Source organism: Agelaius tricolor, unplaced genomic scaffold, assembly GCF_023055355.1.
Source record: "Agelaius tricolor isolate 1412-34295 unplaced genomic scaffold, bAgeTri1.0.p SCAF_11, whole genome shotgun sequence".
Classification (NCBI taxonomy): Eukaryota; Metazoa; Chordata; class Aves; order Passeriformes; family Icteridae; genus Agelaius; species Agelaius tricolor.
The window spans coordinates 24,179,737-24,202,889 of NW_027269271.1; the positions used below are offsets into that span (position 1 = coordinate 24,179,737).

A 23,153-nucleotide genomic window follows, 5' to 3' on the forward strand; every position below is an offset into this window, starting at 1 on the left:
GACAGTGATATACTCCATTTACATCAGTAACACTGAGCTGAACCTTGATGCTGTCTGCATTTAAAGATCTTACCCCACAGGGCAAGAGAATACAGGTCAAAAACGTTGATCTCTGTTTGACACACTCTCTACTTCAAGAGCACTTGGCAGCAATTTGTTCCAGAGTCAAGAATCAAACTCACAAAGTGTTGCAAAGCTCGGAGCCATGTTTGCATAACCACATTCAAAACAAATATTAAAATTCACAGTCTCTGGAGGCCAATCTACTTTTGATATGCAGGGGTTTGTGAGCAGTACAGTCAAATTCTAGCCTGAATACAGAAGGAGTTTTCATTTAAATCAAAAAAGCCTTAACTCAGGCCTGAACATCTTTTATTAAGAGGGATAATGTACCTATATCTCTCAAATGCAAAAAGGAAAACAGGCAATTTATCATCTAAAAGTAAAAATTGATCATCTAAAAAGGGAGTGGAATAGTTATGTGTGACACATGGTTGTGCCTATCAGTGGGGTCAGAGGAAGTTGGGTGAATTTTGGTACAGAACAAATGCAGGCACAATAATGATTAATTCCTCAAATATTTCATAAAGAGGAGTTCAGAGATGAAGCCTGAGCTACAGAGTATTTGTAGCCCATGGCTACTGGTAATCTTCCCTTTAACTGGATTTTAAAACCTTTAGCATTTCTTCAGCTTTTTTTAATTAATATACCATTTTCTAATTTAATTACATTGTGCCCACAAAAACTGCTATGCTGACAAAAACCCTAATATGAGGTGGAGAGTTCCAATAGTCTCCTTCCACACCTTCCTCCCCTCATGTAGAGCTCAGCACTTTTGCAGCGTTGAATGATCCAGTACTGCTTAGAAGAGTAATACATACAAAACATCAAACAGGATCCAATCAATGCAGCTGGATATTGCCCTGCTCGTGTTCAAGGACCACAGCCACCTGTGTGCTGCAACAGCAGCTGCCACTGCTGCTAAATCCTATTTCAGCAAACAGAGAAAGAGAAAATTTTGTTTATAGGTTGCACTAGAATGCCATGGAAACAGATACAGAGGTAACTGTGAAAGGCATAATCCAAATGGAAGACAGCCCTGATAGAGCTCATATATCCAAAAATAATATATATGTTTTCCCACTTGGCAAACACATGCATAAATCCTATTAACATCAAGACAGAAAATTATACTGAGTAGACCCCAATATCACCAAGGTCCCTGATAACAGTATGAATTAATGTGCACCTTCAAAGCAGAGCAAGATGTTTTCATATGCAGACTATTAGAAAAAAATAAAAATATCTTAATAGAATAATCATCTTTTTAAAGAAAAAAATTACATCTTGAATTTTTGAAACAGGATTAAAGTGTGGTAGTAGCCCTGTAAAAGGAAGCTGCTCAGCACCTGCTGCCTACACTGTGCCTGGCTTCAGGCAATGTTATTCATTCCTCACTTTCATGGGAGCAAAATACATCCTCTAAAAATATAAAACACAAAAATAAATAGATCTCCAGGGAAATTGAAGAGAAATCGGTTTTAAAAATAGTGAAGGAGCCTCTATGTTCTAAAAAAATAAGTCCATTTTGCATTGTTTTGTAAGATTTACACTTTAATTTGAAACCAAAGTAAGGCATAAAATTTGTATGAAAGCAATATCTGATTTATAGATAAACTTAAAACACAATACACTCAGCTGCAAATACCAGACCGCAGTGAGAGAAGCCTAAGGTTTTGAAAGATGATTAAAATATGCTTGATAAATGTGGCCCTGAAATGCCCCAAAAGATTTTTCTGAAGTTAAATAGTAAACACAATTAACATGGCTTTTGCTACAAAAACACTAAATGCAATGGATTTTTTAAATTAATTTTCAATGTTATTACATGTTCCTATTGAGCTGGAATTGACTCAATCCACTAACTGTACTGTGAGTCAGTTCTTTTGTCCATATGACCTTGCCATCTAGACAAAAAGCCAAATATCCATTCTGTTGGTCATATGAAGAGGAAGCCACACAATGAGAACAATCTTATGACCACCATTTCCATCTTGTGAGTGGAAAATTTGTGACAGTTGAAGCATTTAAGAAAGATATATTCATAAAGCCCAGATAATGTCCAGCTTGATCAAATGTATTGCTAATTAACCAATAAAAAGTAGCAGCTGTGGAGGCTGACAAGAATAACTTACTGTACACCTCTGGCCTAACCTCACTATCCATATTCAAACAAGTCTCCTGGCAAAGGCAAATCAAATAATTCTTGGGAGTCTTGCATGCATTCAGACTCACTAGATTTACATATTATTATTCACAGTAGATGTTTCATTACATTTGCTTTGAGAAAATGTACAATCTATATGGGTATTCACATGTTTAATATGCACATGAGTTCTCGTTTTGTACATTTTATGTAGCTGATGATGAGGTTGTTTGGCCTCCCTCTGCCTTAGACCAGGCACTGCTCATTCACATGAGGTCAACTCACGTGGCAGAGCTCAGAGCTCACATTCCCCCACCAAACTCCAGCCACCCCAAAAAAGGCAGAACAATTCCAAGCAGCTTTTCAAAACCAGACCGACCCCAGTCCATGTCCCATAATATTTGCAGGGTTTTTTTGGGACATTAATGCAGGCAAAAAATGGTACAATTGCTCTCTCAAGAACTGGACAGTTTCTGTAAAACAATCTGTCCCAAGCCCTGACTGCTCAGTTTGCTCAAATGAACATCCCTTCAGTCATGGCACTTGAAACAAGGCACTACAGAGGCCCCCAGAATTCAAATTCACATCTGTTCCAAAGAGAACTTGTCCTCACAGCACTGCTGCATCAAGGTTCTCATACTCTCAGGTAAAAGTGCCCCTCAACCATGGGGTCTTTGGTCCAAGTGCCAAGTAAAACACATTTATCTCATTAATTCTTTAAGGGAAAAACTCACCATTTTGGTCGGCTTGTGGATTTCACCATTGGAGCCATCCCATCTCTGTAGAGGCTTTTTGTTTTACTGAAGTTGACAACATTGAAAATTACTCTCTGGAAGGGAAAAAAAGGAAGAGAGATCAGGTATAAATTCTGAAAGACTTCCTACATGTGCTGTCTATACCAGATGCATAAAAATATACACAGATAACATATACAATAGATGTGTAGCTTATGAATTATTGGTATTCTCCATAGACTCAGATAATGGATATCCTGTCTGTTCGAAGTATTTAAAATGTCCATGTTGTTTCACACTGCATTGATACATGTGAAATATATGTTTTTAATTTAGCACGCTGATTTTTCAGTAGGAATTTTAGCCAGACAAAAAAACGAGCAGAGCTAGTCCAGTGTGCTGCAGTTAACATTACAGAGATGGATGGAAACCTGGGAGATGGGGTAGCATTCCTTGTGAAAACCTTCTAACTGCTTCAAAGAATCATAGGATAGAAATATAGAATTGCTGAAGTTGGAAAAGACTTCCAAGATCAAGTCCAACTATTAATCCAGCACTGCCAAGTCCATTGCTGAACCATGTCCCTGAGCACCACATCCACATCCCTCTGGAGAAGGTGATCACTTCCCTTAGTGGACAGTTCCAATCCTTCACATCCCTTTCAGTGAAGATTTTTTTTCCCCAATATACAATCTAAAACCTCTGATAAAACCTCTTGTCCTATTGTTTGTTATCTGGGAGAAGAGACTGACCCCCACCCTGCTACAACCTCCTTCCAGGTAGTTGTAAGGTCACCTCTGACCCCCCTGTTCTCCAGGCTGAGCCCCCCAGCTCCCTCAGCTGTTCCTCACCAGAGCTGTGCTCCAGACCCTGCCCAGCCCCGCTGCCCTTCCCTGGGCTCGCTCCAGCCCCTCAATGTCACTCTTGGCATGAGGGGCCCAGAGCTGGGCACAGCACTCGAGGTGTGGCCCCACAGTGCCCAGGACAGGGGCACAGTCACTGCCCTGCTCCTGCTGCCACCCCATTGCTGGGACAAGCCAGGTGCCACTGGCCTTCCTGCCCACCTGGGCACAGCTGGCTCATGTTCAGCCCCTGCTGAGCAGCACCCTCAGAACATTTTTCCACAGGCAGTTTTCCAGCCACCACAGGGATTGTTGTGGCCAAAGGCTGGACCTGACACTTGGCCTTTTTGAACTTCATACAATTTGCCTTGGTTGATCAACCCATCCTGTCCAGACCCCTCTGCAGAGCCTTCCTGCATTCCAGCACATCAACACTCCAATCCAAGTTGGTGTCATCTGCAAACTGACAAGGGTACACTTGGCTCCCCACCCTTCTTAGCCCTCATGCAGCAGCAGCAAAAAAAAAAAAAAAAAAAAAAAAAGTTTTCTGATTTTTTTTTTCCCAAAGATAGGAATATTTCTCTTCCCCTGGCAAAAGGAAGAATTTTCCTTTGCAAGAAGTGTACAGGATACCTACCCAGATATTGCACATAGCCATCAGTTGTTTGAATATGAAGAAAAAAATATTCTAAATCTGATCTTAGTTTAAACTATAACTTTGGGGAAACTGAAGATGATATTTAATAGGTCAAGGGAAGACTAGAATTTAGATCTTTAAGGGTAATGGACTGATACTAAAAGGAAATTAATGCAGGGAGAAGACAAGAGAAAACAGAGACAAAACCTTTTTCTTTACCATCTGTCTGCTTCAAGTCATTTCATACAAAATTACTTATTCTGTCTCTGTTAAGAAAATCTAAATTGGATCTAGCTCATCTCATGGAGAACACTGACTTTTCAGATGGCAAATGCAGTATCCCTCATTTGTTGTACTCTTTTGATACCCAATGTTGATGTATTCCAAGAAAACAAAATATGAAGTCTAAATTAGTTTTTATAAAACAGTCCACAATATACTAATGCATTCAATTTGTATCTCTCTTTAAATTTGTTTTTTTTAAAGGTAGAAGTGAAGACAAACCACTAAAAATTATATTCACACTTTTCTTTTAGAGCAAACAATTATAACATTGGCACCCTTCATAATGGTCCACAAGAAGCCTGAGAACTGATTGATCACTGTTTAAAAATCAAACAATTTTTGACAAAAACAATAAGCTTTCATATGTAAAACTTTGCAAAAACAAATCTTGACCTTCCAGGCAGTCTGCTCAGGCAATAGGGAGTGAGAATATTAAAGTGAAAGGAATCAGCAGTGGGACACAAACAGGAACCAGGCACATTTATCTTTTCATATGGTATAGGTAGGAGGCCAGGTAAACTGCATAGTCCTAAGTGGCTCTGTACTCAAGAAAAATTAAGTTTTTTTGAGGTAAGGTGGTGCTGAAGGTTTTGTGAATGGGAGCACATACATCTATGCTGCAAATTCTGCCAATCAGTAAAAGCAAAAGCTAAAAATAACCTGTAGGTTTGACTAGAACTGACATGAAAAACTAGAAAGTTGAGAAAATCACTTTTTTGAAGGTGGTAATTCAATTTTGCACCAAAGGCAGTAGGGAAACTACATATCCCTGCACAAGAGTTTTCATGTATTTTGATTTTGATATTTTCTAGTGGTCATGAGATGAACTTATTTTTATAACTCTGGATAAAAAAATGCACTTAAATTTACAGAATGTTATGTCTGTAATTTTAGGTATTTAGGCTATTGCTTATCTGATGAAATATCCACTTTGAGAGGTCTCCAGTTATTTTCCATCTAATGTTTATAATGGATGGCTTTAAGTTACAGAATGGTATTCAGGTCTCTACATGCTTTATGCTCTACATAGAAACATTTCCCTCTATTAGAATGCTCAGATTTTTCTCTGTTACTTAACTCTGTTCATATTTTTGAAAACAAATTAAGTTGCAACAAATTGGTTTGTTAATCTTGATGTTTGCAGGGAGTGAATGAAACAAACAAGATCTCCAAACCAATTGCCTTAAACTTTGGATGCAATCATGTCACTGTTGGAAAGGGAAAGTTGCTAATTTTGTTACATACTGACTCAGAGCAGACAGCTGGTAGAGAATGTTCTTATTCCAATCAAGCTTATTTTGTATAATGAGTTGGGCAAATGTACACAACTGGGTAAGCAATGTATATAAAAACAAAAATATGCAGCTCATTTAACAAAACACTGCCGATTATTGCGCTCCGAGCGCGGAGCGAGCGCTCAGCAACGCGTGCAATTCCCCCAGCATGGCACCGAGCTAGATTGGCAGAACCAAAGATTTAACAGCACAGAGCAGAACTTTATCAACACACACACACCACTGAAGTCATAAAGCACACAAACCGAAGCACTCAAATGAGCAGCTGAACTCCGTCAAGTGTTCCTGGTGATGGTTAAAATAGTCCATGCAGCTCAGCCAGTGGAGTGTGCAAAAATGTAATGACTACAGGATGCACACTGGATACACATGCTGGAAAAATATGCAGCTTGCTCAATAAGGTATGCAAACAGCTTTGAACTGAATGCTGCCATAAAAGGCTGTGATACAGCAATCAAAGTTTTGCTGAACAGATCTAATTTTTAGTCTAATTTCTGTCTATACTTATATCCTTTAACACACCAGTTATGAAGCGTAAAGAGCAAAAGGAATAGAAACAAACTGAGCACATTCTAATTTTTAGTCTAATTTCTGTCTATACTTATAATCCTTTAACACACCAGTTATGCAGTGTAAAGAGCAAAAGGAATAGAAACAAACTGAGCACGTTAAAACACTCTTTTGCAAGAAAATTATCACTATTCTGAATTATTAAATCAGTTATAGAGATGTAGAAGATTGTCCTCTTATAAGCAATATAATTGAGATACTCCAAAATGAGTATTCAAGAATTTAAGAAATGTCAAGAAAATAAAATTAGATTAAATAGAATAGAATTCCCTAGAAATTTTTCTGGTCTCCAGAGCATCAATACAGAGAAAAATGGTGCAAATTTATACAATAAAAATACTTCTTGGGTATTTGGGAGTGTATGAATACCACTAAAAGAGGCAATGTTCAAACTGATGCTGTACCAGAAATAATAATTCTTTGCTTTCACTTCAGATTTTGGATAAAATCTTAAGTATATTGCATTATTTTCACAAACTGATCTGCAATTTTTGGGTAGGTGGAAGAGGCATGATGCAGAAAAGCCTCTCAGGAGAGCACCGAGTCAAACCATGCTCCTGGGGATGTGTTGTGGCTTCACAGCATGAGGGAAGACAACTGCTGCAGTCTCAGGCTCTGGGCTTGGGCTGCCAAATCTGAGACAGATGTTGGAGAACATGAGACAAGGCAGGCAAGTTCTGCCTACTGAGAGAAGGAGGAGGAGGACCTCTTTCCATAACATGGGCAATAAGTATGAAATTGAAGGTATCTTGCTCACAAAACCACTGGGACAGAAAACAAAGGAAAAGCTTGGTACCTCCTTTAGCCTTAAAATTTACATAGAAATTGAATTTATGTCTAGTTTTCCTTATAGTCCTTTGCAAACTTACATCAGGAATTAAAGCACAATCAGGTATAAAGGGATGCTCAGTATATTTAAGGTGAGCAAGACAAAGATGAGCCATGAATAAAAGGAGGAAAGGTGGCTGAAATACATCACATTTTCCTCTTGTTGCCAGCAGTTTTCCTGACTGGTGCTGGAAGGAGCTGCTGGCTGTTTGGGGAGCAAGCACACAGCAGGGTGGTTTGGGTTTGGAGCTGAAGGCACTGAGAGGGGATGGCTGCATTGAGGATCATATTCCAACAGGCTGGTGGGAGCACAGGGTTCACCCAGCTCCCAGGAGGTTTCCAAAAGAAAGTCACACTTTTGACAAAGGTTAAGTGCCTTCCCCCAGGATCAGGACACATTAGGTCCCTTCAAAAAGGCTTCCAGGTTTATTTTGCACGGTTTTCCCTGGCTGGCTGCTCACAGAAATAAATGTGCAGCTCTGGCTGACATTAAAAGGGAAAAAAAAAAACAAACACACCATAGAACACCACAAAATTCTGCCTGAGGCAGACACCTGGCACAGAAAATTTTGTGTCAAATCATTACAAGTATGAGAAGTTTTAACTAACTGAAAATAGGGTTTGCAGTAGGAAGTGTCAGGCTTCTTAATACTGATGTAACATACATATATTAAATATTTAAATGTATATAATATATTTAATATTAATAGCATAACAATTTCAATTCAGTGGACAGTGCTGAATGCTACCAGTATGAGCTATCAAAGTACCTGGGGACCAATTGTTTGAAGTCAGTCATGAACAATTTCTTCATTTAACCAGCCAAAATAAGACAACTGGGCACTAAGTAAGACCTTTCAGCTGAAATTAAGCTGAGCTTCTTTTCTTTGAATGAACATTAAAATCCAAAGCTGGTGGATACCATGGGGCTCCGCCTCGTTTATGCTGCTTTGATCTTGCTTTCCTCTCCTGTAGATTCTTTAGATATTACAGTGTTTTGTGAATTCCTGAAACCTGCACCTTTTTTTGAGTTGGGTTCTTGCCTTGGCTAGATTCTTGGTTATCCTTTCCTTCTTTTTTTTAAAAAAAGGTAAAGATGTAAGTTTTCATCCCTTTAAAGGGCAGATCTACTTCAGAAGGAGAGAAGGAAAAAAAAAAAAAACCAAAAAAAAACCACAAAGAAAGAAAAATGAACCAAATCATGACTTGTGAGATTTTGAGACACCATTTGTGAATGTGAGAAAGTGGCAACACGGGATTGCTGCCTGCTCACCAAAAATAGTGCTGCATTTTGGTATTTGAGTCAGAAGGTCTTTAGGATCTTTTCTGACAAAGCACCTTATACAAAGCTGTACAAAAATAAATTACACTGGAGGGACTTCCAAATGGCAAGAAAAAAGTGTCACCTGCAACTGTTATCAATGCTGAAGAAAACAAGTAATATAACAGTCAGGTCTTTGCAAAATCCCCAATGAGAACTTACAAATAGCGTTTTTCTGACCTTTTCAAATTTAAATCATTCATTACTGCTAACATTTTAAAATAAGCCATGCTTTTCTTTTCCCTTTGTAGGAACACTTGTCCTTTCAAATGGAAAAGTTTTTAATATTGACAGCATTTAGCCTTTTTCTCTTCAGCTAAGGAGCTTTCAAAACCTGCTGATGCTCAGGAGGGGAACATAAATTCTCACTTTCAGAGGGGGGAGGATGCTGGGGACCCCTGAGAGCTCCACCAGCCTTGCTCATCAGCTGCACCTGTGTCTTGTTAAGTGGAAACTGTAGCATCTTTACAACACAACAAAATTTTAGGAAAGTGACGCAGCAAATGTATTACAGATTGTGAATTATTAGTGTTTTCCCCTTGGTAGAGATCTTCATTTAGTTACTTGAAAGAGAGGAATGCTGGAGTCTGGGATGTTGCAAAGAGCAACATTAAAAAGAGACCCAAAGGATTTTAATACAACAACACCTCTGATATAATGCTTTGGTAACTATTAAATTAGTTTAGCCTTTATTGTGGTATTTGTCTGTGTGTGGGAGATATCCTTGGGTCTGGTGCCAGCCCAGCACCCTTGAGCTGTATGAGTGGTTTCACTAATTCTATAGCAGGGGGAAACTCCTCTTCCAGCAGAAAGTTTTCAAAAGGATTTTCAGAGGAATTTCTACTCCCTGTGTAATCCCATGCTGTGGAATGACCACTAACCTGGCTTCTCTGTGTGACCTGTTGGACTTAAAAATTACGAGACCAAGTTTTCTCAACTCAACTTTTTTTTGGAAAACAGCAACTTTTTCAATGAACAGAATAACAGTACTGTTCTCTTGCAATCATAAGTCAGCTTTCTGTTCTAACTTTTCATCTGAACATCAATAATCTGACACTTTCAATTGAAAACTCAGAAATGTCCATTTGGAAAGCCAGCACTTGAGTAATTAGACTGACTCCTGTTCCTTGCTCCCTTGGGCCAAAATCTCCAATAGAATTGCAAATGTGTCACAAGACATATATTGAATTGTGTTGATTCATCAAAAAGAAAATAGCACAAGTCCTGACAGGGCATATAACCAGGCTACAGAGTTATTTAAAACAGGTTTGAAGCTGAAAGCTTCCTGCCATTTTTTTTTCCATTTTTTGTAGCAAAAGGTCAAAGTTTTTGCAAAAATAACAAAGGCATCTTTATTTAATTAGCTTGGGGGGAAAAAACAAGTACTTCTATTATTTCCTATCTCTTAATATATATGCAGACTTTGGCAAAGGAGAGGCTTCTAGTTCCATTGCTGGGAAATTGCAGAGCTACAGGGATGTGAGAGCAACTTTTTATTTGCTAACTGACAGGTGCCTGAGCCCTGTTGGTCTTGCCATTGCCTTTTTCCACATCCATGAATATTTTCAGGAATCAGCAATACAAGAAAACAGTGCATAGTCTTTCTTTGAGACTTTCTCAACCAGCTGAATTATTTCCTAATAGATTCCATGCCACATTGCAGCCACTGCCAGATGACATTTGAAGTAGCATCATGTATTAAACTCATTCTGCATAATTACAGAAGCTATCCATGTTTAGGTTCTATATTCTTTTCAATCAATATTATGGCTGCAGGTGGATAGTAACAGCTGGCTGTTCTGGAACGTGTTAGCAAAATTTGCGGATATCTTACATCCCTCAAGAGGAAGCAGCTGAAAAGACTTACATTTTCCTTTTCCTAATAGAAATTATTTAGCCAGTGAGAAGAAATGCTACAAGGTTTTGTAGGATTTGAAATGGTTATAATAGTAACATCTTGGTGGTACAAAAAGATAATGCTATCAATGAAATGTTTTCTAGTCCATATCCCCTTCATGGTGCAGGCCCCACAGGAGGCTTCAAAACAATGAGAGCAGTTTGGAAAAGGGAAAGGGCCAGAAAAAGTTTCCACATATGGAAACTACGGCAAGAACCAAAAGCCCATGGTTATAAGCACTGGCATAAAGTTTGTCCTGAAGAGCAGAGCATGAAGTGGCACTTGGTTCATATGGGAGCATTCTGCACACTCTGCACAGACTGCTTCTCTGAGCCCCTCATAAAGTGCAAATCAGCCCATGATCCAGAATGAAAGCCTCCCTTACCAACAAGGGATGCACTTCCCTACAAATCACACCCTGGTGACGGACACCAAAGGGATGCAGAGCTGAAAGCATGCAGGTGGAGTGCTGAACACTCACCCAAAACACTGCAAGGCAGCAGGTGACAGTGGCACTAACAATGACAGAGTGGCACTGATACTTGCATGGATCATGACTTTGCTCAATCCCTAAACACACAGAAGGTAACAATCTCAGTTTAAATAGCATGCAAACAGAATCTGATACCCAGGCTGGAAGATGAGAATGAAAAAGCCTTTTCAAGTGTAGGCCCTTGTGAGGAAGATAAAGAAAACCCTGTTAAGGGAGAGATTTGGATGAAGCTTTTCCAGCAATTGTTTACTTTGTATTTTTGCAGCTGGCATTTTTCACAGTTAAAAGCTAATGTTTGTCTGGAGCTTGTGGGAAAATTCTGTGGGGGAAAAGAAGGAGATGATAACACATAGAAGAGAGCTCAAAACACATGGGAGAGCTCAAAAACCAGCACCAATGTATTTTTCCTCAGTGTTCTCTGCTGGGTTAGAAAACAATGACATTTTGATGTGTACAGCCCCTGGTCATTACTGCCAGTGGTCTTGGTCATGTTACTATGATCATAGCCTTGCAAACATAAACCCTCTCTATTTACTTCTCCAGCAACTAAGCACAGATGGGCTTTGTGTCCAGGTTATTCATGGAGGTCCTTGGTTTTCCTTTATTTTCTTTAATTCAAGCATTTTAGAAGCTATTACAATGAAACCTTTGAACCTTCTATGTTCTTCCATGCATGGCTCTGAATAGTAATAGAATAAAGGTTTCCCATATTGTACAGCTCCTTTATATTTAGACAGAATTTGAATTGGATCCTTACTGGAGTAGCTGCAGCACTGATGAAAAAAAAAAAAAAACCCTTTTTGAGGGAAAATATAAACTATATGCTATCAATTTCATGAAAATAAGGGATATTATTATAGCATGTACCCTCTAGTTTTCCTTTGCAAAATTAATAATCCATTCTATTTCTATATAACAGTGTTCAAATACTGGGGTTTTTTTCTGCTCTTTCTAGCTGAATCCTTTTGCAATACTGCAACATTCACACAATTCACTGATTTCTATAAGAAAATGCAATCGATGTGTTAGTGCACATTGGAATCTTAGCATTGACAACCAGGAGCTTGCAGTATTGATTTGAAAAAAAATGCTCATGATTTCTACAGTTCTTCAGCACTATTTCTTGTATTTTCAATTTTCACTGCTTAGAATTCTACTCCAAGAGTCTAACTCATGTACTAACAGACTATTCAAAGTTTTGTGCTTCAAAAGAAAACCCAAGGGTAAGTAGAAGGAAATCTGATCTAATTCCTGCTAGTTTTTGTGTACCTATTTGACATTTAGAATAAGACCTCAGAACTGCCTTAACCAACCCTAATAGTAAGGGGATAACATGAACTGTACTCAAAGCTTTGAAAATCCCATTCTGGAGCTGAAATGCTGAACGTTAGATTCAAATGCTGGTCTCTGTCTGTTTGCAAAGGTGATTCACAGCATGTGGAATAAACATGTTTTGGCAGTGTCATGAACAGAACAGCTAAACAAAAGGAGCAGGGAGGATTTCAACAGGAAAGTTAAGTGTCTTAAAGCAAGCTGCCCTGTGCTGTATTTGTGTAACATGGGTGTCATTCCCTTCTGGCATTCCTCCCTGGCACTGGAAAGGGGAAAAAAACACCCAGAAATGGCAAATTCTCATTACTGGGGTGAGCAGTATGACTGCAGTCCAGTCAGTCAGGTCCTTTTGCTTTCAAATGCCAGAGGTAAAACTTCATTTTGCCCTGCCTGAGTTTAAAATGCAGATAAAAAAAATCTGTGTTCAGAACAGCTCTCAATCACATAAATATTTAGCTCCACTTTAAGTGTTCCTAGAGGCTTAAAGTTAAGCAAACATTCACACTTTCTTGCTGAACATGGGTGGATTTCTGATTCAGGATTTAAGGCAGCCTAGAATTATGGGAAAAAGATGCTGGGTTTGCCAAAAATCCCATAGGCACCATTTATCCTTACTAAGTGATCACTGTAGATTGGAAGTGACGTTTCTGCAGCTTTGTGATGCAGCAACATTTTTATTACTGTTACAGATCAACTTTAAGTGTAATATTGTTTTGTTAGTTTATGTAAATCAATCTGCTGTATGAATAAAAGGAATTTGGAAATGGATTGCTCATCTTTATTGGCTTTGAAGTACTGAGTATTTGGTACTTTGCTGAAACTATTATATTATATTGAGTTATAAGAACCATTGCTCAGATACTAAGCAAGTCTCAGCACAAATTCTGGTAATTTTCCATCAAAAACAAGGCTCCAAAAAGATATAAATATGGTACAGGGCTGAACATCTTTCTAAAAAAAAATTGTATCATGTACAGCCAAAGCCCCTTTCAATATGATACAGATTTGATTTTCCTTCAGATCCCTTCCAAAAGGTAGAGTAGAAATCTGCTGTGAAGTGCCCTCCTGGTAGAGAAAACATCATCTCTAAATGGTTGCTTATTCTTCTGCAAAGCAACAGTAACAGCAGGCTGCTATGAGGCTACTATGAATGCTCCGTGCATTTTAACAGGTAAATTCTGCACTTTTAATATGCCAGGTTGATGGAATATTCAAAGTTGCTGAAAACCCTTCTGGGGAAATGTGAAAATTGATAACATTGCTTCTCATAACTCAGTATTTTAATACAACATCTCAATATTAACCGTAATGCTGCAAAAAGATCTTTCACACTTTATGTTGTTCAATTTTTTCATTTTGGAAAAGACTCAAGTTTTTTTTGGAAACCATATGTAAATATAATTCCTTTCAGATTTCCTAGAATTTTAAAATTGTAACAGCACAAGATACAAATTATTAGCAAAGAAAAAAATTCGTAATCAAAGATCCAAGACATCCCTCAGTTCCCTTACAAAGTAATCACAGCTGATCATCTCTCATTTTCCAGAGTATCATTTAAGCCCTGAGCTTTCCAGAACACTAATGCAGTTTACATATTTTTACTGCAATGCATATGATAAGTTCTCCCTTGATTTTACTTATATCTATAGTTACATCACCTCATGAACACTGCTCTGACAGCCAGCCTATAACCACGTATCACACAGGCAAAATCTGCAAACACTATTTTGGTGGCCAAGCCTGGGGAGGGGAAGGAGCCCACTTATCACTAGGGAGGCAGGAAAATACAAACAAAAAAAGTGCATGCAGTGGCAGGAGCAGAGGACTTTCAATAAACAAAAAATGCTAATATGACCTTAAAAATAATGAGGACTTTCCCACAAAATTGAAACAGTGCTCTGTCACCAAAGCACAAATTCCCATTGCATGGGAGAATGCTTCTCTGTGGTCCTTATGTGCTTGACACTGGATTCAACAGGAATTTTAGTTATGCCAGGAATAAAGATTGAAGCTGTAAACGTGACTGTGAGAAATAAAATGGTGATTCAGATTTGGGATGTCAGCTGCAAGAGCAGCACACTGGGTGTCTCAGGAGGGTGAAATACACGGCTTAGCACTGTCCTAGTTCTGGATCATTAGGGATTTCCTGGGCATAAATCAAAGAAATCTAAACAGTCCAGCCCAGCCCAGCTGCCGAGATCCCTGGGGTGGGAGAGCTGAGTCATCCACGCTCTGTGGCAGCACTGACTGCAAACTTTCTGTCACCCTGGTTTTTGAGTTCTTCTAAGCTTTCTGATGTTTACATTCTTGTAAGGAACTTTCTCACTTGCTTTTCTGTAAAAACTTATTGTTTTGCATTCTTTTCTGGAGGAGGAGAAATTTGACAGACTGTTCATTTGATGTCCAGTGTCGTTGGAGAGGTGGCACTGTCATCCTCCAATCCACTGTCATTTTGAAAATCTATAAATGTTGGAGTCAGAAATTAAACTTTCTCCTTTTTACCTTGGAGATTCCAGTGTCTGCATTGTTTTACTTTGTGTCCTATAGCAACATTTAGCCACCCAAGGCTCCCCCAGATGGCACCTTCCTGCTTTCCACGTGACAATGTGACAGTGATGACAGTGCCAGCACTGCACTGGTAACCTGTGACAGCACAGCCCCAGATCAGAGCCTGGAGATAAACAGGCCCCTCACATCAAAATTTCAAATCTCCTCTCCTTTTGTCTGTGACTCCAGTACAAATAAACTTGCAGAGTACAGTCCCACATCACCACGTAAAAACCTTGCCTCTAAAAAAATAATAATACAAAAAAATTAATAAAGCGTCCTGAGAAAGTCACATACAAGTAAAAAATTATACAAAAGAAAAAAGAGAAGCTTCAGAATTAATCACTGCAACTCAGACTGTGGAAAGACTCAATTATCCAGTCTAAGAGGGGTAAAAAGAAAATAGGAAAAGCAGAGAAAAGCAAACAGAAGTTGTTGTTGTAAGAGTCTGTGGTTTGGGAAGGAAAAAGCTGCTAAATCCCCTCCTGGAGCTCATTTCTGTAAATATACAAGTATTTTGTACTGCTTGCTAAAGGAAAGGTTACAGCTCATCATGAACCAGAGCCCTGGTAAGAAAGAACATAGACATAAAAAAGGGGAAATTTTTACTTCACTCCCTTGTGCTTTTTATTTCACTCCTTCAAGCCCTTGTGTTTTCCCTGTGTTTTAAGGCAGTTCTAACAGTGCTGTTTATTTGCCTGTACCATGCCAGCCCCTATGGAATGCTGAAATAAAAAATATGACCATGAAGAATTCTCCATGTTAAAAAATGCCCATCTTCCAAAAATTAGTTGGGTCAAAAAAAAGAGTCAGGTTCCCTCTTTTGGAAAGGACAATTCCTCTTCTCATATTGTTCCTCACAGCACATGCTTTGAGCCTTTTCTTCCTCAAGGAATTGACTTTTAAAAGCATGCCAATAGGAAAAAAAAATAACAACTGCCTTGCAGGATAGATTAAAATTTTGTCCAAGTTTGTAACTCTATTACCCTAACAATAAAGCAGATTATAGGATATTTTACTAGAACACTGACAATTCTAAAACCTATTAAAAATATGAACAAATCAATAAAGATAAAGCTGAACTATACATATAAGGAACATTTTCTTTATTGAACAATTCTTATAGATCGCTTTGAAACAACATTGTTCTAGATGTTTGCTTGGGTGATCTTATTGCTGAGTTCCAATGTGATAACTACAGCAGTTCTGCATTATGCCCTTACCAACAGCAAACAAGCAGAAGAATGGAAAGACATTCAGATATAAACATATATGAAGTCTCTTGTAAATAGCTTCAAGGGTTTAATCACATTAACAGCATGTTTATTATTTTTTTAAAAATTGCTAAAACACAGCTGGTAAAAGAAAAAAGTTTCATTACAAACACAATGTTGAATATGTTGAATTAGTCTAGTTAGTTACTTCTGCTGAGACTTGAGTAATAGAATAGAATTGGTAAAGAATCATGACCCTTTATATATGCATGAAATGTAAACCAGAGAAATGGTCTGGTAAATTGAAAAAATCTGTTTTGATGTTTATAGAAATGTTTTCTTTGCATTTTGTAAGTTTCTGTATATAAATACAAGGTTAGCAGAGTAAATTATAGCTTGAAACCAGGACAGCTCTGGTCCCCAGAATTTGGTATTGCTGACCACAAAAGGATTGTAAGATTTATTTTAACCTTAATAGATTTTTAATTGAGTAAAACTGGTTATTTCAGCACCAGAACATGTTATGGCAGACTCCATTTTCTAATATACACATAAGTTTCTCAAAGAAAGATACCATTGCATAGCCAGATTTTTCTTAGGAAAAAGTCAGGGCAATTCATTTCTCTTTGCTTCTTTCACCCCTGGGAGGACCTCTCACAATAAGAATTGTCAGTGCCTTATTTATAATGGCAGATCTCAGGTTTGATTCTGGCAGCTTTTGATCTCTTGATGGCCCAAAAGCTTTCAAATACAGAAGAATCTGATGCTTTTTTGGCATCCTGCAGTGTGCCTAAACCTCAAAAGCAAGTTTTAGTCCCAGAAGTGAATTACTGAAGCAATGTAAACAAAACACAAACGTCACAAAATTATGAATATCTCACACAAAATGTCTTTGTCAGACAGATGACAACCTCAGATCACTTGAAAAGCATTTGTAGAAACTCTGCAATCTGCAAACAAACTTCTGTTTTACAACCTAAAACTAAAAAATACATGAAAACAATGAATTATTAAAACTGCAAATATTCTTTTTTTGACATTGATATGAAAATTCAAATATCTCCATTCTTTTAAACATTTAGTCCCTGTATAAAAAAAAGACCCCTGCATGTTTCTACACCACAGAAATGTACATAACTACCCAGTCACACAACAGAGCTGTCAGGAAAAGGATACAAGAGCTCGACTGAACACTGCCTTCAACAAAGCTCTCATATTTGATTTATTGAAAAAGAACAGAATAAATGAGAGGCAAAATATTTTATGTCATTTGAAGAAATAACTTTTGAGCAGTAAATGACAATGAAAGCTATTTTATGCCTAGAAACCTCTTTTTGGATAGTCTATATTTTAGGTAAGACCTCTGTGCACACGCAGAAAACAATTGTACATTTCAAATGGGAGAATGTCTGCCTTTTTGCTCCATTAATACATTATTCTTTAACTCTTAGCAAAGCCTAAGGTTTTCTTTTCTCATTGTGATGGTGGAAAGGGAAGGCAGAGAGGAAGGAGAGGGAAGGGACCACGCTCTGCTACAAAAGGTCTGAGGGATGTTTCTTTGGGTTTTTATTTTAGCACAAAGATGCACTAAAAGTTGTTTTTTCAACCAATTTTCAGGTTTATGTCCCTCAGTGCTGCTTTCAGGTTGCAGTGGATGCTGTAAAATACCAGATCTATGCCTCAGTCTATCAGACATCATGCTTTGCTTTTTTTTAAGCAAACTGGAAACACAGATAAAATGTTGTAGACTAGCAGGCTTGATATTGTAACCTTTTTATACCAGCCATAACTACATTAACATAAAGATAGCTGCTATAATATCATTACTGGGAATCAAGGCACTTTGAAAATCTTTGCTCCTTGTGCCAATTTGTGATGGAGTTAAATTAGCACTAAAGCTCTGTAGTAGTAACACTGCCATTAGTAAAAAAAAAAAAAAAGTTAAAAAAACAAGTGAGAATACATTTGGAAATAATTCAAAGAGATTGGGGAATGACAGCAGAGGATTTGCCAGAATAATGAAATTCCTCATTCCTAACCTTTAAATACCTGCATGTACTGTACAAGGCTCCATTCTGACTAAATCTGTGCTGCTAGGTTTACAAATAAACCTGCTAAACCTTTTGCATTATTGATCAGGGATGGCATGCTTAACCCACATGTCCTATTTACATTCTATTTCTTTTACACTTCTAAAATATAGTGTGTCTTTTACAAAACAAGAGCTCTTTCCATTTAAACCCTGCAGTTTGTGTTCTTCATACAATTTAATGGCTGTAAGCAATTTAGAAGGTTAGTCTTTGAATAGTAGATAAAACTGGCAATATTTATTGGTAAATAAATGCCCTAATTATGATAATTTAGGAAGATTTCCAATATATGTTTTTTCCCAAATAAATAGCTGCAAAAATTATCTCCTTCATATAACAATAATATTTAAATAAAGACTGTGTAACAACTTACATCATTTTAATGTTATCATAAGATTTTTTGCACCTATTCTAAACAAAATGCAAGAATTTTTAAACCTAAAATAAGAAATAAATATGTGGGTTCGAATATAGGAAATTTAACCTCATGTTCTGCAGACACAAACTAAGCCTACCTTCCCAAGGCTTGTAAAAGAGAGACTGGCACTGCACCAAAGACAAATTTAGATGAAATGAGCCAGGTCTTGAAAAAATTCTGTGTTTCAGGACAATTGGGGAAAATTCTGACTCCTTATTCCTGCTTTCTGAGGAATGTAATGATCAAATACTCTTTAAGAGTAGGTGTGCTACTCCCCCACACACTTGCTGACCAGAATCACCTTATAAATTTTTTAAAAGCACCTAGAAAGTTTTCAAACAGTTCCTCAGGTTCCAAATTTGCCTATTCCCACCACCAGGCATTTTCAGTGTCAGTGTTTCTGAAGTCAGAAAAGGAAAATCATCAGCCACTTCAAGCAGGTCCTGCTTTGACATCAGAAAGTCAATTCACTCAGCTTAGCAGCATTCAATTCTCAACAACATTTTGTTCTGGGTCTCTGTCAAGTTATTCTAGGCTGTGAAATTGTCAGGAATGATGGATGACTATCAGCCTTCTGCTATCTTTTTCTTTCTCCTTAGAGATTTGCGGCTGCTGACTGCAAAGCAAATTCCTCTTTTCCCTTTTTTTTGCACAACACACCAAATGAACAACAGTAATTATGAGGAAGCCTACACTACAATTATTTTAGCACTTAACTTTGTATTGACATCTGTAAGAGACAGAGCTCTCTAGATTGATTAGCAATGATATAGCTTCCTGCCTTTTACTACTATTGCTGCAGTCATGCTTTACATGCAATTTGTTCAAAATAAAAACCCCCACTGTTTTTTTCTCTTAATATTTTAAATTAAAAATTGAACTGATCACTGAAAAATTCTAATTTTAATATAGGACATTATTACTAATATAGGACATTATTACTAATATAGGACATTATTACTATACTAGTATTTCAATCTGTGTAGTATTTATAACACAATCAAAGCTGACTAAAGAGAATAATTTAAGGATAATGGGATTTTGTTGGGGAATATACTAAAGCTACATTATTTGTCCAGGTTGAAATCCTTGCTTGAACAAATCCTGTTTGGCCAGCCATTCCAGTCCTTGCATATATAGGGGAAAAATTACTGAAAAATTGCTGACAGAATTTGATGTCAAGAATTTAAACAATGTACTAAAACTAAATACAGAAAGAAATATCCAGCCCAGAAAAATGAACAATTTTGGGAGGAAAAATGCAACAGTGAGAGAAAATAAACTGGAACCTCCTTCAAACCCATGCAAATTATAATCCAGTCTCCCATATTTCTATTGTATTCAAAATAAGTGCAAACTTCCTCACAAACAGCTCTCTAGCAATAACAATACATTAATTAATCTCCATTACTCTCAGTCACAAAGCTGTTCCTTTCAATTACACATCAGATCTGCTCAGCTCACTACACAGGGCTGCACACACACAGTGAGATGGAGCCTGTTCCATGGACAAGGCTGAAAAACAGATTCAGCACCCCCAAGGAAACCATTATCAGATATCCTCATCGTTGTCTTCAACATCAGATTCAAACAAAACCAGAACACTTTCCAAAAATCCTAAATAATGCAGAAAGATTTTCCCTAAATATGCCCCAGCAGGCCAAAGGCTGACACTGATCTATCTCATCACATGAAATACATGGGAGGTAGAAATAAAAGTTTGTCCCTCCTAAGTTCCTATTATGAGGCAGGAAACATTTTTGTGGTTTAGAATTTACCAAGTACGAAAGTGGATGCACACAAATGGAGTAATATTCACACAAAGATTTCCTCCTTGACCTTTTTTATTTCAAATTCCCTTTTTATGTTGTGTTCTGTTTCTTTTAAATAGCAAGTGTTGCACTCTCAGACATTAATACAGGTTTGGTGGGGTTATGAACTAATTTGCAATTGTCTCAGCATTCCCTCGTTTCCCTCAGCCTCACTAATGGATAACCATTTTATTATGGGATCATTCTCCATGAGTAAATCCAAATGAAAGGATACAGACTACAGAAAAATAGAAACTCTGCCAGTTAGAAAAACAAAATCTGAGGAATGATGGCAAAATTCAGCTCAGTGCCTCTGTATGACATCCTGCTACCACCCCTGGATTCACCAGAACCTGTGGAAGGTCCTGTCCTTTGTTATGTGTTTTTATTTTAATGTTCACTGTACAGAAGTACTCACCAGGAAACCAGGGATGGATTTAGCTGGTATTAACAGTAAATTACCTTCATGCTTTGGCCTGTTGTGACAGAATTCTGTCATAGCACTTTCAAAGGCATTAATAACTGTTTAAACTGCATGGTTCACTCCCACAAAAAATATCAGTTTAATATTTCTGAACTTCAATATGTAAAAGTTGACTTCTCCTAGGTTTTAGAAAATCAAGCAGCTTTGACCTGTGACCAGAATGTGCTTTTCAGTACAACACTTGCATACAGGGATTGGATCACCATTATGGTGAACCAGAAGTTATATTCATTTTACAGAAAAAAAAATTGATTGAAACAAAAATCAAATTAGCCCAAACTGAAGTTTCAGAACTTGGTCATGAATGGAATTGTCCCCACCTTACTAAAAAAAATTGCTTTCAAACATGGGGTCACTACCAGGTCAAAGACTATCAGGATCTTTAATCTAGAAATCTGTAATATATGGAGTCAAATTTTACATTGAAGGTACCTAATCAGTGGGACTGTATTATCACAATTAATCTTTAATCAGATAAATTAACTCCCTGGTATGTTTAAAAAAATTTTCAATCTTTTCCTGGAGTAGAAAAATGAATTTAACCTCTCCTAGGAAATGTCCTAAATGTCTCCCTCAAAAAGTCATTAGCTGGAATCAGTGGTATATGGTAACTTAATGTCAGAAAAAGAGGTAACAGACGTTAACAGTCCCTTAATGAGATGAAATGCAATTTAAACTGTAATCTCATTACCTAAAAATAAATAAACCTCTTCTGCTTTACCTTTTGGACTTAGCTTAGGCCTATTTGTTTTATCTCCATTTAGATTTCAACTTTAATCATATCTCAGAAGCTTTTACACAGAAGAACTGCAGTAGCAACTGAGTTTGTCTACAATATTTGCTTGCTTGTAGCTGTTTACTCTGAAATTTCTCATTTGCTGCCAAATAGAAGGCAATGTCCAAAGCCAGAGAGCAGAGATAAGAGTTTAAATCTCACTATCAAGAGAATCACCCTCTCAACAGAAAAGTTGGAACCATATTAAATTAAATATTACTTTACCTTCAATGCATCCATTTATTTTTCTTATACCAAAAGTATCCAGATATGTGTATAAATTAATGTGGCATGAACCCTTTTTTATCATTTTGTAACATGATTCTAATATTGTTATCTTCCAGCTTGTAAGAATGCCTTTATCGGTAGCTGTTTGAAAAAATATCTTATATGTGGATATCTGCCCATATTATATTAAAAATCTAAGAGGCAATAAGAGAGTAAAAGAAGTATATTCTTCTTCACGTATGTAATCTATTAAATATTGATAATTACTATCTGCAGCAAGAATGAGTTTAAAAGGAATTTCCAAAAAGAAAAGAAAAGCCCTTACCACTCCACAAGACGTTTATGCACAAAGTACTTCATGAACAGTCTTTCAAGGAAACCATATGAAACTAAAGCCAAATAATTTCCATTTCCCCAAAATTTCAAGTACAGCATATTTTCCCTCCAACCCATCATTATGCTCTAGCCAGGCAAAAGGCTCACATTTATCAATTTCCTGTGATTATATTCTGTGTAACATACATACCCCATGTATTAAGTAGAAATCAAAACACTTCTCCCTCCCAAGTTTATGAACCAGAAATCATTTGAATACACTTATTGTGTTCTCAATTTTGCGAGATGAGAGTGTGTGCCTTTGGAAAAGGTCATCTTTTCTCTGTCATTCTCCACTCCTCTCTAAGCTTTCTTCTTTTTATCAGAAAGAGAACATTTTCTATAACTCTTACCACCCCAAAATGGGTTGTTCTCCTACGTGACCAGGGGCTCTCTGGCACCATTTTGCACAAGGGCATGGCTTGGGAAATGTTGGCTCATGCTTATAAAAACAAACAAGGAGTGACAGCTGAACAACTAGGCCAACTGGAATCCCAGTTTGTGGGGAGCAATGCCACAAAGGGAGGTCCCAGTTTGGGCTGCACAGAAATAGGGAGGTTTCTATGTAAGGAGAGGTCTCCCTCACCCTCTTCGTGGTACCTTGAGGCAGACACAAGAAAAAATCTTTGTAATTCATCATTCAGGTACACAGCATGGCACATCATGTTCTTCTCTAAGATTTGTGATTCTACTGTTATCAGGTTTCAAATTTAGTTTTTTGAAGCTTGAATATGTTACTTAGATCAGATTTTTGTGAGTTTTTTAAACTTT

The 23,153-nt window shown here is 37.4% G+C and overlaps 1 protein-coding gene across 8 annotated transcripts in view; it reads right to left on the reverse strand.

Annotated features, from left to right (window-relative positions):
• Positions 1-23,153, reverse strand: part of LOC139594494 (BEN domain-containing protein 5-like) — an 885,873-nt gene that overhangs the window by 663,152 nt on the left and 199,568 nt on the right. For all 8 annotated transcript variants that reach the window (XM_071436695.1, XM_071436694.1, XM_071436692.1 and 5 more), the window contains one exon: positions 2,941-3,035. In XM_071436695.1, the coding sequence (XP_071292796.1) occupies positions 2,941-3,035 (95 nt within the window). The remainder of the gene's footprint in view (positions 1-2,940; positions 3,036-23,153) is intronic.